Source organism: Pelecanus crispus, chromosome 2 (genome assembly GCF_030463565.1).
Source record: "Pelecanus crispus isolate bPelCri1 chromosome 2, bPelCri1.pri, whole genome shotgun sequence".
Taxonomy (NCBI): Eukaryota; Metazoa; Chordata; class Aves; order Pelecaniformes; family Pelecanidae; genus Pelecanus; species Pelecanus crispus.
The window spans coordinates 56,852,829-56,867,168 of record NC_134644.1 but is presented as its reverse complement, the minus strand read 5'-3'; the positions used below and the strand labels follow the sequence as shown (position 1 = coordinate 56,867,168).

General features: G+C 41.5%; 1 protein-coding gene across 1 annotated transcript in view; it reads left to right on the top strand.

The window, feature by feature from the left end:
• Positions 1-14,340, top strand: part of ITGA9 (integrin subunit alpha 9) — a 227,411-nt gene that overhangs the window by 142,494 nt on the left and 70,577 nt on the right. The window contains exon 18 of the mRNA XM_075705767.1: positions 4,349-4,499. Within this exon, the coding sequence (XP_075561882.1) occupies positions 4,349-4,499 (151 nt within the window). The remainder of the gene's footprint in view (positions 1-4,348; positions 4,500-14,340) is intronic.

Sequence of the window (14,340 nt, the reverse complement as noted above, 5' to 3'; positions counted from 1 at the left end):
AATATTCAAGTATCATAGTAACTGCAAAGACCAACTGCAACACTAGTTGGTGAAGGTAGAAATCTGTTTGGATCTGTCACAGGACTAACGTTGTTGACTCACACCTTTTAGTGATTTAAAAGCAAAAGGTGGGACTCTCCTTTAATTTCATCTGATGGAGATGGAGGGCAGATGAGACTTTAGTTGTCTGAAGCATTTTTACCTACTTGCAGTCTACCTGACCCCAGCTGTAACTTCCACTGTCCATCGAGCAATAGCGGTGATTTATCCATGTAGGTGTCGATTTGCTGTAAGGAAAACAAGGCTCCTAATATAAAAGGGAAAGTCGGTGACCCAGACTAACAGGGTAAGTGCAACCCCGTCACATTCCTTGCCCTATGTATGATCTGTGCAGGCTGAGAGGAAGTGCTAAATGCTTTTTCAATTTTAAATAAATTCTCTCTAGTGCAGGAAATAGAGAAATACGTCCCTGTGTACCTTTGGAATGCAGATTATGTCTCCCCTGACCCACGTTAATAAAAACACCAGCATCTTGGGGGGTGGGGAAATGAAAATTGCAGATCTTTTCAGTTTGCCTTTCCCAGTTGGTCTTTCTTCCTTTGCTGACCATAGTGCAATGACGTGGCGCAGGCATTAACAAAGAACATTAAATCATGCAAAAAACATGATACTTGTTTTATCCTGGAATTTAATTTCCTTTTCCTAATCACTTAAGAGGAAAACATTAAATATTTCTATTTACATTTGATATGTAGTACCACAGCCAGTGAATTCAAAACTGTGGTAGAAATTTGGACCCTGATTTTCAGAATTGCTTGTTACCTGTAAGTCTGAGTCATGTGAATGAAAGCTGCAGGTATTTAGTACTTCTGAATGCCAAACTTCTTTCCCTGTCCATGCAAACATTGATAGCTTGACACCCTTCATGTGCCTGTACATATGTGTGTACAAATGTGGTTGCCTATATATACTACATATATACATCTACAGTCTACCCAGAACTTTTATTCAGTTCATTGTTTGTGTGTAGTACCTGAGGTAATGAGATGGTGATGTTCTGTCCAACTAAGTGATTATATCATGATATTTTTCCCCTTCTTTTCGTTCTTTCCTTTTTTTTTTTCCCCCCTTTTTTGAGTCTGTTTTTATTTCTAGCATCTCTTCCTTGATGTGAGCAAGGTTACAAGGGCCGTGGTGAGGATGTTGGCAGCTTTATAGTTCTCATCCAAGAAAACATAAACTGAAAGCCATTGCTTGATTATGTTTCTTAAATTGTTTGACATAACTTGTTGAGATGAAGGGGTGGCTTTAGTTTGTTTTCTTGTTTCTGGCAGGTGACAACAGTTCTTTAGTTGACATATTTTGACTTGGCAGCTAGGCTGCTTAATGTGCGGCAGGCGCTGGAGGAGGATGGCACCGGGTTGGCAGCAGAGCTGCTCCAGCACCACAGCAGGCTGTCCTCGCCCCATGACGTTACTCTCTCAAGCAGCAAACAGGGCCTGGGAGCTCCCCTGTGAACGGGGAGATTCCTAATCCTCTTCTCACTGCAAGTGAACCTGATTCATTCCAGATGTACACAGATTTAATGACTCAGAAAGCTGCTCTCTTAAAATGGGACTTAACAGCACAATCTCATATAGCCTTTCAGGGGAAGAACTGAACTCCTCTGCCAGCCTAAAATCAGTGAGGTTTTTCAGAGTTTATTAGCGTGTGAATTTTGTGTAGGAGCAATTACAGCGTGCTCTTAGAAAGTGGGTTTTCTTTCTCTGCTGAGGAAAAAGTAGTTATAAACATCATTTTGGGATGATGCAGTTTTAACAGAGGAGTGATAGCTTTAGAAAGGAGTAACACAACCCAACAGTGTTTATTTTGATGTTATTTTTTGTGGGTTTAGTTTTAAATAGGATTTCATTCTGAGTGTTTTTTATTATCCAGTAGGAAGGAGGGTATTCTCGATTATCTTGACTTTATGTTAAATCTCAAAGCGCTGCTACTACCAATTCAGAGAGGATTCCGTAGCATGCATTGCATTTAGTATCAACCCTGCGTAAGATAAATATCTTGTAATGTTCCTTTGCTTACTGAAGCGATACTTCCAGATTTTACTAATGGGTTTGATAGATGCTGATTAAGTTTTGAAGTGATTGCAAGAAGTGATATTATAAAGTTCATGAGAAAAAATTCACAGTAATAAATGGCTGTTTTATTTCTTTGCTTCCAAATATGCGCTTTTGATTATTAGAAAATCCCAGCAGATTGTTTAGCATCTTCATAATTTGTCTGCTTTTCAACAGTAAACGCTGAAGTTGGGGCCATAAGGTTAAATGCTTCCAAGTACTCTTGTATAGTTGTGCCATTAATTTGGTATATAAGGAGCAACAATTCAATGATTTGGACTAGTTTTGTGGTTGATCCTGAGCTGCATACACTTTTGCAAATGTTTATTTGCACTGATAGTTGACTATGAGAATAAACTATAATGTTTAGAAAGCAAATTGTCCAAATATTGGTAGGAGTGGTTGATGTCTGCAGTTGATTGTAAGCGTGAGAAAGCAGGCACATTTCCTGGAGACTTGTATCTGCCTCATAAGAAGCCGACATTGAACTGTAAGCCATAATTTTGGGCTTAATAAATGAAGATCATCATAAATGAAATAAATACAGGAAACAAATATGCTATAAATATTGTCTGTGTTACACTCACAGTCCACAGCCATCAGCTTTAAAGCCTGAGTCTAGGCCATCTTCCTCCAAACTTCTCTCTCACCAGAGCCCCTGGCTGCTTTGGTATGTACCTTCGGAAACCCATGTCTAGAAACTTCTTGGCAAATGCAGGGAGAAGGAGCCCGGTGAGCTCTGCTTTTGGAGGTCTGGTATGGCTGTGGTTGGTGGACGATGCCGAAGGGTTTATAAGCACTGCATTCTCAGAAAACTCACTTTTATGCAGATGCTCTGGCTGCAGTACCATGAGCAAGGCTGGCGACAATGGAGGGACAGGCTGCCGTTAAACACAGCTCACACCCTGCACCCCAGCCATTTTCGGACAGTTGCTGATATGCAGAGGAGCAGTGTGTGCCAATGTGTACGTCCCCAGCACAGCCATTTCTTCATGGAAATTGGGTGAATGAAAGGTCGCTTGGTCAGCTACAGATTTCTCAGTGCCGTTGTGTGCTGCTGCGTGCACATGCGTTGTGCAACAGCGGCTGGCAGGGTGGGTGAAGAGAGGATACATCTCCTCAGAGGTGGTTCCTTCTTACTTTTGGGCTGGCTGTCCGCTAGAGGAAATAGTTGAGAGCATCTCCCTGCTGTGTGGCTGGAGGTCTCTGCCCTTTTCTGACCAGCTACTCAGTGTTTTCTCTGTGACACTCTCTCTGTTTCTCCAGGATATATGACTGGTCTGAGATTCCAGTTATGATAACTGTAGCCAATTTGATATTTTGGCTATTTTTGCTTATTTTTACATTTATACCCAGTATATTTCATATTATCTTTTACTGTACTGTTAGTTCCTAGACCTGCAGATCTGTGCATTGATATTATATTTTCCTGTGATTTATCTTTAGCCTTTATTCCTACTTGTGAGCTCATCTTCTGGACAGCCTAGTATGATTAAATATCAAATAGTAAATGTGTGTGTATGAATATATTTGCCTCTATGTGTGGATGTCTGTGTTCGTAATCTGTGATGCCATTTTACAATAGTGTACTGACTCATGATATATAGCTGTTATTTTAATTCAGCCATTCCCTTGGTATTTCACTTACAGAAGATGACTCCTGTTAGGTCCAGCATAAACACCTGAAGAAAGATTAGTCGCATTCAGTGGACACTTGTTGCAATTTCTGTACATTTTTCCACTTACACCAGTTTCTGGATTTTATTTGACCCTCTTTTTTTTTCTATCCATAGCATAACTCTAAGAAGATTTTTCAGAAAGTTACCAGAATGTTAGAATAAGCTTGAATTATTGAGGGACAGACTGAAATAGCTTGTGTATTTGAATATGGGCATAATATCTTGCACTTGTTGCATTTCCCCTGTCCAATTACTTTACAGTCTTCAACTCTTTTAAAACTGTATTAACAATAAGGCATGCAAAATAGTTCCACATGAGGATCATGGGGTTTCCCTATGCTCACAAAAGGCAGTGTCAGAACCAGGACTCAGGGGCTGCTCATTCCCAATACAGCCTCCTGCACCAGGCATTGGCCATACAGCACATTCCTGGATTACCGACTGCTGAGCTTTTAAGCAGATGAGTTGTGACACTTCTGTAGCAGGAAGAAACAAGGACCAGAGTGTGAAAGTTGCCCAGAATTAAACCGGTGTAACTGTTTCTGCCTACAGTGTTGATGACAGAACTGCCTACCTGGCCCTGGGAGCGGTGAGGAACATCTCACTTAACATATCCATCTCTAACGTTGGGGATGACGCCTATGACACCAATGTTTTCTTCAATTTTTCTGGGGAGCTCTTCTTCATCAAAATGTGGCAAAAGGTAAGAAAGGCCAGTCTCACTGTGATCAAGTCTCTTAAATTTAAGCCAATTTATTTGCAAGATGTAGGGACAGGGGGTGGCCTGGTCCACACTGCTGAGACATTTGGAAGTTATTTCTGGTTATGCTGGGCTTGAATTTCTTCCAGGCTCTTTACTGAGGCTTTTTCTTTTGCGGGTTTGATCTGTGTAAATTAAATCCTTTGTGCTTCTGTAGAAGACATGGCACTGTAATAAATAAAAAAGAAAGACTGTTTGGTTGAGGTATTAGGAGGTAGAGGGAGACTGGTTTGGAAGCTGGTAGGGTAGCAAATAGCACTGAAATACAAAGGGTGCCTCTAGATTGAGTGGTGCCACACTGCACTCAGCAGTCCTGGTCATCTCTTGACCTGGGCTCCTAGGTTTTCTCCTCTTTGAAACCAAGATACAAGGCTGTTCTCTGCTCATGTCCTGGTGCAAGTTTGGTTTGTGGTCAGGGCACATCACTAGATCCAAGAGCTTAAAAGTGCTTATAATTTCATCTGCATGGAGTCAGGTGAATATTTTGTTTTAGTCTCTTTATGGTTAGACTGAAATACTTGGATGTTTTCATTAGTACGAGTTCATTTAGAGATAAAGTTGTTGGAATACAAACACTGAATTGAGCTTCTTGCAAACTGATGGCCATGAAAGCTGTCTGATTGTGAGTAATATGAAAATAATTGTGCAAACTGGGAGCTATACAATCATAACAACATTCTGTCTGCTTGTTCCTGCTTTTCACAGTCCTTTGTCTCTCTGCTAGAGCTTCGCTTTGCTTTGTAAGCAGTAAGAGCAATATTAAAAACAGTAGTACAACTGTTGAGAAGTGTGGGATTAATTCAGTCCATTGAACCAATGACATTTTGCCATTATTTGTTATGTTTTATGATACATTTCGGTTATTATAAACCTCTTAAATTAACTCATTACATAATAAACCAAAATACGATAATTTCTTATACATGGTAATACTCTTAGTGTTCAGTTTTGACTATTATGTTTAATACAGTTGCAAGCCTCAGAAAGTTGTCTTTGTATTATAAGCTTCATTTTCAGACATTATGTGCTGCAAGTGTGCAGTTTATCAAGAGGAAAAAAGCAGGGGATAAAATAGAAATGCCTTACGCCAATACGCAACTTCTCCTTAATGGAAGTTTTATGGAAGACTTTCAGGGTCTGGCCCAGCTCCCATTGAAGTCAGTGGGAGGGTTTCCATTTCTTTGCACTGGAAAAGAAACAAAGCTTGATGCATGTTCTTTTAAAAGGTTGTTGTGGTTTGTTTCTTTTTTTTTTCCTTCTGTGCTTACATGTTGAATATTTTACACACACAGATTAACTGGAACACCAATTGTCTTTGCTGTTCTTCTTGGCCAACACTGTGAGGGAACAAGCTGAAGATGATGTGCTGTTTCCCTTGGTATTTTACCTTGAGCCTGGATCTGTAGCAGACTTGAAACATCTGTGCTGAATGCTGCCTAGAAGGAGCAGTTTCTGGAAGCAGATGACATTGTTGTAGGGTTATCTCACTACTCAGTGTGTCTTCTGCTAATAGAAGCTAGCATTTCTTTAAAAAAAATTCAAAAAAAATACAGCACACATCAAGGAAGCATGTAGGCTTCCTTCTTCCTTAGGTCTTGCAAACAGGATCAGGGTATAGTCTGCTATTATTCCTGCTGTTCCACTGTTTTTGTGACTGATTTGATAGGGTTTGGGGTTTTTTCTGATAACTGTTTTAGTAATAGTTTTGAAAAACTGAGTCACAGGGTTGTGTTGGGCTATTTTACTTCCTCTTAGTCAGCTTTTGCTTTAGGACAAACTAATATATTGTTGGCCTCACCAGTTGTCCAGCTGGGAAACTGGATTATGATCTCACAGCCTCAATTACAGTGTTACGTTTTCCCTAAGCTCTTTGAACAATGATTTTTTTTTTTTTTTTTTGTAAAATATCACAGCCTCTATGTTGTATAACCCACTCCCATCCCTTGGTATCTATGCATAATATGTACTGTGCATGTACTTTAAATAGATTTTGTTCCTGGTTGAACATTGCCCAGGCAAAAATCCAGAACGTAAAGCCAGAATAAAAATGATGACTACTAAGATTTCCCTTAGAGGAGCAATTTTGGAATCAAAAAGAGCTGCTTCTTGTGGGAAACTTTCAGCAGCAACTGCCTTTTAATGAATAACGATAAAGTGGAAGAAATGGTCTCTTCCATGTGGTTGCTTGATCCTTTTTCTGCGAGGTGACTCTGAGAACGATGATTGCGTGGTGGGCTTTTGTAACCTGTCTCTGGAGTCCTTTCAAGATGCTGTGAGTCCCCTGTGTGTTTTCCCTGTATCCCCACTGGGGATGTTTCTAGCAGATGCAGTGCGGTTTTGTTTCTTTCTGTGGATTGGTTACAATGAGACCTGACAGTGCAAAAGTTTAATGCTGTTTTTTTTCAACAGAGTTCTTGAGACAAAACGCCACATCTTGTGTTTGAAAAGAAATGGGGTGGCCTAGCTCATGGATGATGACAGTAGCATTCCCTGGAGGGTCTGAGTGGAGCTAGCCCCTCCCTCCTTTCTGGAGACAGATTTCATGAGACATGGTGGATAGAGACACTACCTAGAGAACAATCAGACATTGGAATAATCTCCCCAGGGAAGTGGTGGATTTCCCAACACTGGACACTTTTTAAGATTTGGCTGGGCAGGGTGCTGGGCCATCTTGTCTAGACAGTGCTTTTGCCAAGAAAGGTTGGACCAGATGCTCCTTGAGGTCCTTTCCAACCTGGTATTCTATGATACCTGGCAATGCTTTGCTGCATCTCTGTGAGGTGAAAAAGCATTCTCTGACTGATACTTAGGATACTCCAGCTATTCCACTGTCTGATTTTCCTGTTGTGCTGCAGCCAGTCCTCCCCGTCTCCATGGATGAAGCCCAGTGTTTTCTTTCCATAGCTCCTGACAGATGGTCCTTCTCTTGAGAGGCACAGTATGTGGCACGGACTGACTTCTCATTCCTGCCTGCGCTCCCTGTAGCACTTTTAACTCTCTCTCCACTACTGCCCTTTGAAGGGGCTGTTACCAAGGTGTCACTGTCCTTCTGCACTCAAAGTATCCCTTCACCCTTTCTAAATACAGGGGGACTTTTCTGGGGAAATGGGCATGTAACTATAAAATACCAAATTTGTTAACTGCTGAAATTCCTGAAAACTTTAGATATAGCTGTGGGTTTCGTCTCCAGTAGCTTAGTGTGCATATTTTTTTCCTTTATGTTTACATTTACTGCCTTACAGTTATGCCAGTTATTGTACCTCTTATTGGGCATGACAACACTTTTGTTATGAACCTTATTTTTCAACTCCTAAATTTGGTGGGGTTAAACTGTTTGAGATGAGATTTTAGAAGCCAATTAGAACTCACATTGCCTATTTAAAAAAAACCGTTCAGCTAAAATGACAAAGTCCTTTCAGGGCTGGGCTGAGGCAGGCTGTGTTTTTCAGAGACTCGTGAAGACTGGACATTGATACAACTCCTGTGCAAAGTTTCAAGCTCCCACTCTGTGAGAGTGGGTTGCTTTACAGGTGCATGGAAGTACTGCAACTGCATTGAATTTCAAAAGGTGTCCACTAAGAAAAACGTTCCTTTTGAAATACAGAAAGATTTAATCATGTTGTCTTCAAAAAAGAAAAAAGAGAGAGGAAAACACCTCACCTCACCTGTCTGCATAGATTTTTTTTCTTTACTATGTTGACAAAGAAATCTTGGTCCCCTCTTCTGTGCAGAGTAGATTTTTTTTAATTTTTTTTTTTTTTAAATCTTGAAGTTTATTGTCCCATAATCTTAATTCAGCTTCAGGAAAGCATCCTACTTCAGAGTCTGAAAAATCCGCTTAACAGAGGTGATACCACTTTCCTATAGAAGAATACAGAGTGCTGCTCTGTGCTGAGTCTGGAAAAAGAATAAAAAGCTACTGCTACTAATTTCTACACCATTTCACATCTATTGGAATTGCCTTCTGGCTTGTGATGTTTTGCTGAAAATGCTTGTCAGCAATAGGCACTTTGCTAACCATTTGTTAGCCACTGCTCAGCGCAGAGGGGTATTTTCAGTACAGTTGCAGGAAAAGCACTGTAAGCTTGCTGGCAGTGGCAGTTAACGTGGTGTAGGGTAGACCTATATCTTTATTAAATCAGCTCAGCTCTAGCAGTAGTATAAAAATAGCATATATAACATAATAATAGTAAAAACAACAGCAATAACCCAATTTGTATAGCATTAATCTCTCACTGCTCTGCAAGGGCTGGTGGGAACCTATTGGCTAACCCCATTTCAGCACTGGTTACAGAGAGAGTAGGTCAGGAAATCCCCTTGCTGACTGTCATTTCCAGCCGTGGCTTGTTCCTGAATTTCAGACAGGCTCTCAACATCCAAGGCCAGCTGCGTGTAACATTGCTGTTGCTTCTCATAGCAGCTTTCGCAAGCAACAGCTGAGTGAAGTTAGCAGGGCTGGGCCAGGGCAGGGTGAACAGCGAGGTTATGGTTTCCTCAGGCGCAGTAATTTCCCATGATTCCTTCGTGAGCATGTACCTGCAACTTTGGTGTTGAGTATGGATATTGCTGATAACTGAAGTCTTGTTGCTTACAGGCTCTGGGGTTTTTCTCCTGACGAGTCATGTGGTACCATCTCTTTCTGGGTTAGCAGGGAGGTCATGCAATTTGGATATGAACTCTTTCTTCCTCACTCCCCGAGCGCTTGCTAGCGTCTCTTGACTAGGATTGCCCAGAAGAGCCGCAGATGCATGCAGAGTTTAATTTTTTCCAAACTGGAAATTCTCTTACACCGGTTTCCCATACTGCTCATACTTTCTAAGAGTCTTAAGGCTGGCAGGGGCAGGATGCTGATAGGGCACAAAAGCCAAAGACATGTGCCCTCTTTAGGATCCAGCTGTGCCGCTGGAAGAACATTTAGGTCCTGGGTATCCATTATGTCCCTCCAGCAGTTACTGCCCCTTTGGATCTACTGGCAGACAAGTTAACACGATCAGTCTCAATTCATATCCAGCTGGTTAACAGAAACCTTTTAAATTAGTGGTTTGATTTAATCCAGCTGATTTTGCATGGAGTGAGTTGGACTTGCTCCTGTAAACTGCTCTGCCAGAGGGTCAGAGGGGAGTGATACCAAGTATCGTGGAAGGTGTGACCCCTTGCGCTGATATAAGTGCATCTGGAAGATTGCCCAAGCCATATATCACTTACATGAGGGGATCTGAACCCTTTTGCCAGGAGAGCTTTTATAGCCAGGGCTTGGGAATATGAGTAGCATGGCAGTAACCACGCCACATGCTGCCTCTCCACTTTTGCAAATCTAATGCTTAACTTTTGCTCCAGAGTGCACCAAACGTTTTGCATTCCTTGAGTAAAATTGTCCAGTTTCTTAACTGGGAAGAAAAAATACATGCAGTTCAAGCTATCTGACTTCATTGTTTATTTTAATTTTCTTTTTCTGTGGTTGCTCAGTGAAAACCTCAACTTCTATTCTTCCCTAGGGATAAGTAAGGAGCAGCACCTTTTTCAGGACAGGGGCTGTTAGAGCCACCTAATATCCCACTGCTCTTAGCAGGTAGGAATTGAAGGCTAGACTTTTGGTCCAAACTTTCCACTTGAGATTCATGTATCGCTCCCATGTTCAGGGAATGGGCACTGGAGACTGGGTTTAGTTGTGTAATTACTACTGATTGGAGTCTTGTAAATTTTTCTCCTATACTCTGATTTATTATGTATCTCTGAAAGAAGTCTTTGTTATTCTTCCCAACAAATTAACTTGATGAATAGAATGAAAAAATCCCTAAAGTCTTTTGGCAAAATCCCACTTAGAATAAGTGATTCAGAAGCTGTGATTTTGCAGGACTTAAGATCTTGTTCTGCTCAGTGTTGGAAGAGCCTATGTGAGTTTGACTGTTAAATTCCGTTTTCAGGAGCAGCTTAACACTTAGAAATCTCATTGAAGGTTGAGAGTATAAGGTTCCAAAAGCCTAAATGACTCCAGCCTTGCAAAACTGAATGCAGCTAACTCCAACTACCTTTAAAAATCCAAGTTTTTGCAATCTTAAGCTACTTGCAGTGAAATAACGAGTTGCAGTAGGGGATCACCCCAAGCATTTCCACAGAAAGCAGCAGAAACTTCAGATTCAAGACAGCAGGACTTTTGATGATATTCCTGTTTCTTTTGGGTGAGGTTAGTCAGAGTAAAAATTTATTTTGCAGTACAAAAATGTGGTATAAATTTTTGTGAGGATTTGGGAAGGGGGAAGTTGGTTGTTTCTTTTTAAACAGCTTGCAATTAGTAAGCTATTACCAAACATCTCTGGTTTTAAGGATTTGATGGTCCTGGAATAACATATGTGACCAGATACATTGAGAAGTTTTACGCTGATCGGGTGGGGCTGTGCTCTGGCTTATGTGATGTGGAAAGTGTTTGTCCTGGAAGTAGCTTGTCATGACTCTTAATTTGACTGTTTATATATATATACGCATAGTGGTTTTGAGGAATAGCCTGGGATGCTTTGTATGGCTCAGATTATTACGGGAGGTGTTGTTTGACTGCCTAGTCCTGCTCTTCCCTTGGGGCTGTGAGGGAATGGTTTTCTAAAGGAAGAACAGCTGTGTGGATGAATACAGTCATGTGAAATGTACTTTCTGTAGCGGCTAGAAGGCAGCCTGTGCCATAGCAAAGCCCATTCGCAGTGAATCCCAGCATACCTGCTGGTGTACCACCCAAGGTGAGGTTTCACCATTGCTGGGCACCAGCGGAGGTCCTGGTTTCCATGCAGGTGAGGGAGGGAAAAGGAGATCAGAAGCACTGAAATTATGAGACTTCTTTGAGGGTGTGGAGAAGGGCTCCCTGGGCTGCAGGCATTAGCTGCCCACCCCGTTTTGGTCCCTGTGTGGCCCGCAGCTCACTGGCCTAGCTGCTTCCCCCTGCACATCTTCAGGAGCTTAGCAGAGCCGGGAGCCACTGCCGTGGTCGCATCAGTGCCAGCCATGGGAGAGAGCTTTGGAAAAGGGATTTGGCTGCCTCGGTTGCTGAGATCCAACCACCCCAATCTAGACTGTTATCTTGATAAACTGCCTTGCTAGGAGAAAGGGAAAAACCCTTTGCAGAGGGTAGAGCCTCGTATACAGCGAGCTCAATACACTTGATCTTGGATGTGCTTATTTAAAGGCTATGCTGTCCCTATGGAAAGATCACCAGTGACTTTCCTGTGTCCCAGTGTTTCTCTTCGTTACCATATTTTGCTCTTAAACTCAGTGGAGAGAGACTTGCCAACATTTGAGGTGAGAAATCTATGGGACAGGGTTTGTCTCCTGTGTTTTTAGGATGAGGCTTAAAATTGTCCGAACTTCGACATCCTCTGTGATAGACTTAAGTAAGAATTGATTTGCACAGCTTTCAGTGCCTTTCTTTATAGCAAGAAATGGCGGTTTGGTTTTGGTGTAACTTAAAGCTTAAAGTTTATTGAGCTTCTGGTATGAAAGGTCGATTCTGTTCTTGCAGGAGTTTCTTTTGGTCACATTTAAGACAGGTGGCTCAAGACGGTTCCAGAAGATAAATGATACCCCAAGTGGAAAATTCAATAGAATTGTAAACAAATATATGTTTACATTATATATAAACAATTATCTCTATATTTACTTTATATGTATAAAATACATGTATACATATATATATGGATATGTATTTACATTGCTTAGTCCTGTGGGGTGTTGTAGTCGTGGTGCTGTGTGGCTGGAAGTGGTGGCAATTGCTCTCTTTCACCTAGTTGTTCAGATTTCTCCTGTGATGCTGATAGGATCTATAAATAAAAACTAAACCCTCTTTAATTAATCTTACTAAGCATGAGGCATGATCCTGCAGTCGTACTTCAGGCGTAGCCTCTCTGAAGTTAACAGCAATTTTGTCTGTAGAAACACTTAAAAAAAAAAAACCAGCTGCACAGTCAACAAGATGAGTAAGGTTGTGAAGAGTTTTTAGCTGAAAATCCAAGGAGGGGCGAGCACTGCTTAAGAAATCACAAGCTTTCCTTTCCTTGGGTTTGACACTGGGGCCCTGGGATTTTCTGACTCTCTTGCGAACTCCCTGGTTTGTTCTGGTGTGAAAGGAAAAGTTACGGCCTTTTGGGTTTTTAACTCCTTTCTGTTACTTCTCCCTCCTTCTTGCTCATTCTTTGCTCCTTCCCTTCCTTCAAAAATATGGTGGAAAAGCTCTCAGGAGAGCCTTGATTTCTTCAAGGGAACTAGGTGAGGCAGGATCCCTCCTCCCAGAGCAGCTGACAGTCAGCGACATAACCCTGGGTTCAGCTGGCATGAGTCTGCATTCCTATTAGCAGAAGCAGGCACGTTAACCCCCTGCTCCGAAGGAGGCCTTTGGGCCCCAAATCTGTTTTTTTTCAGAGGGAGCTTCCTGTGGCGTTTCATCAAAACCAGAGGCATTAAGCAAGGCAGGGAGGAAGAGCGAGAAGCATTTCAGCTGGCTCTGTTGCAGGCTCTGGGGGCGAGTGGGGGACCCCCTCTCCAGGCCGTCTCAGCGGACCCCCCGCCCAGGCAGGCTGCAGGGGACGCCAAGCCAGGCGCGTTCCCAGCCAGCAGCGCTTTCGCAGCCTGCCTTTGGGAGGAGGCCAGAAAACCTGCGCTTGACTTTTGGCCATAAGCATCTGCAGAATAGTAACGCAGTGATTTCCACTTAGCAAGGGAAAAAGGAGGAGCACACTAAAAAGCTGGTCCATAAAGTGGAGCGGCACCTCTTAAAGTAAAGCCTTACAAGTGAACTGCTAAGCTTTACTTTTAAAAAAAAGAAAAATATATATATTAAAAAAAACTGTTTCAGTATCCCAGTGCAGTAGGTAATGGATTATACATTTGAATTTCAGCAGTGTCCCCATGTCATGTAGTATTTATCATGTCATCAGGTCTTTCCGTGGGAAAAGCCCTGATGCACTTTGTATTTGAGTTTCTGAAAGAGAAAAAACCAAAGTCCCCAAACCTATGTGTGTTTAAAAAAGGCATTTCCTGGGGTTTCACATTTGGCTTTGGTTGTTGGGGATTGTAGGTTGAGCTAATGTTTATTAATTCCAGGAAAATACCCAGTGCCAAACTCATTATTATTGTTATTACCTTAATATTATTTCTTATACTTGAAAATTGCCACCAGGGAAGAAGGGGGCAAGGGGGATAAGGCTTGATTTTATTGATTGTGTTTCCTCATCCAGTTTGGTTTTAATTTTTTATCATTATTATTATTATTTGTGAGGTTTTCAATTTGCTTTTTCATTGAACTATGTGTAGTTGATGACATTTGAATTTACTTCCTGAACTTGTTAAGAATTTAAGCTTTTCATTATAACACTAAGAGCAGATAGCTGTGTTGCAGTTGAATACACCAAAATTCAGTGTAATTGATGCCTTACACAGCGAAGGTCATCTTACAGTATATGTGGGCATATATTGTCCATGCTTTCAGAAATACCACTAAGAAATGAATGCTCGTTCATTTATTTGATTTCTGATGCTTTATTTTTTTTCTGCTTTTAATTTTAAGAGAAGCACGTTTTGAAGGTATGGTTTTTTTGTTACAGAATAATAATGTGTATAACCCATGGGTTATCTGTAATAATTAAATAACAATTCCCCTGTTGGTGTTGCCATGCAACCATGATTTAGTAGTGTGAGATACATGTATGTGTGAGCACATACATACATACATCTACATGTGTAAGTGAGATGGCGGAAAGCTTACCCCACAGCCCTTTCTCCTCCCAATGGCTTCCCTGTCTCTCAT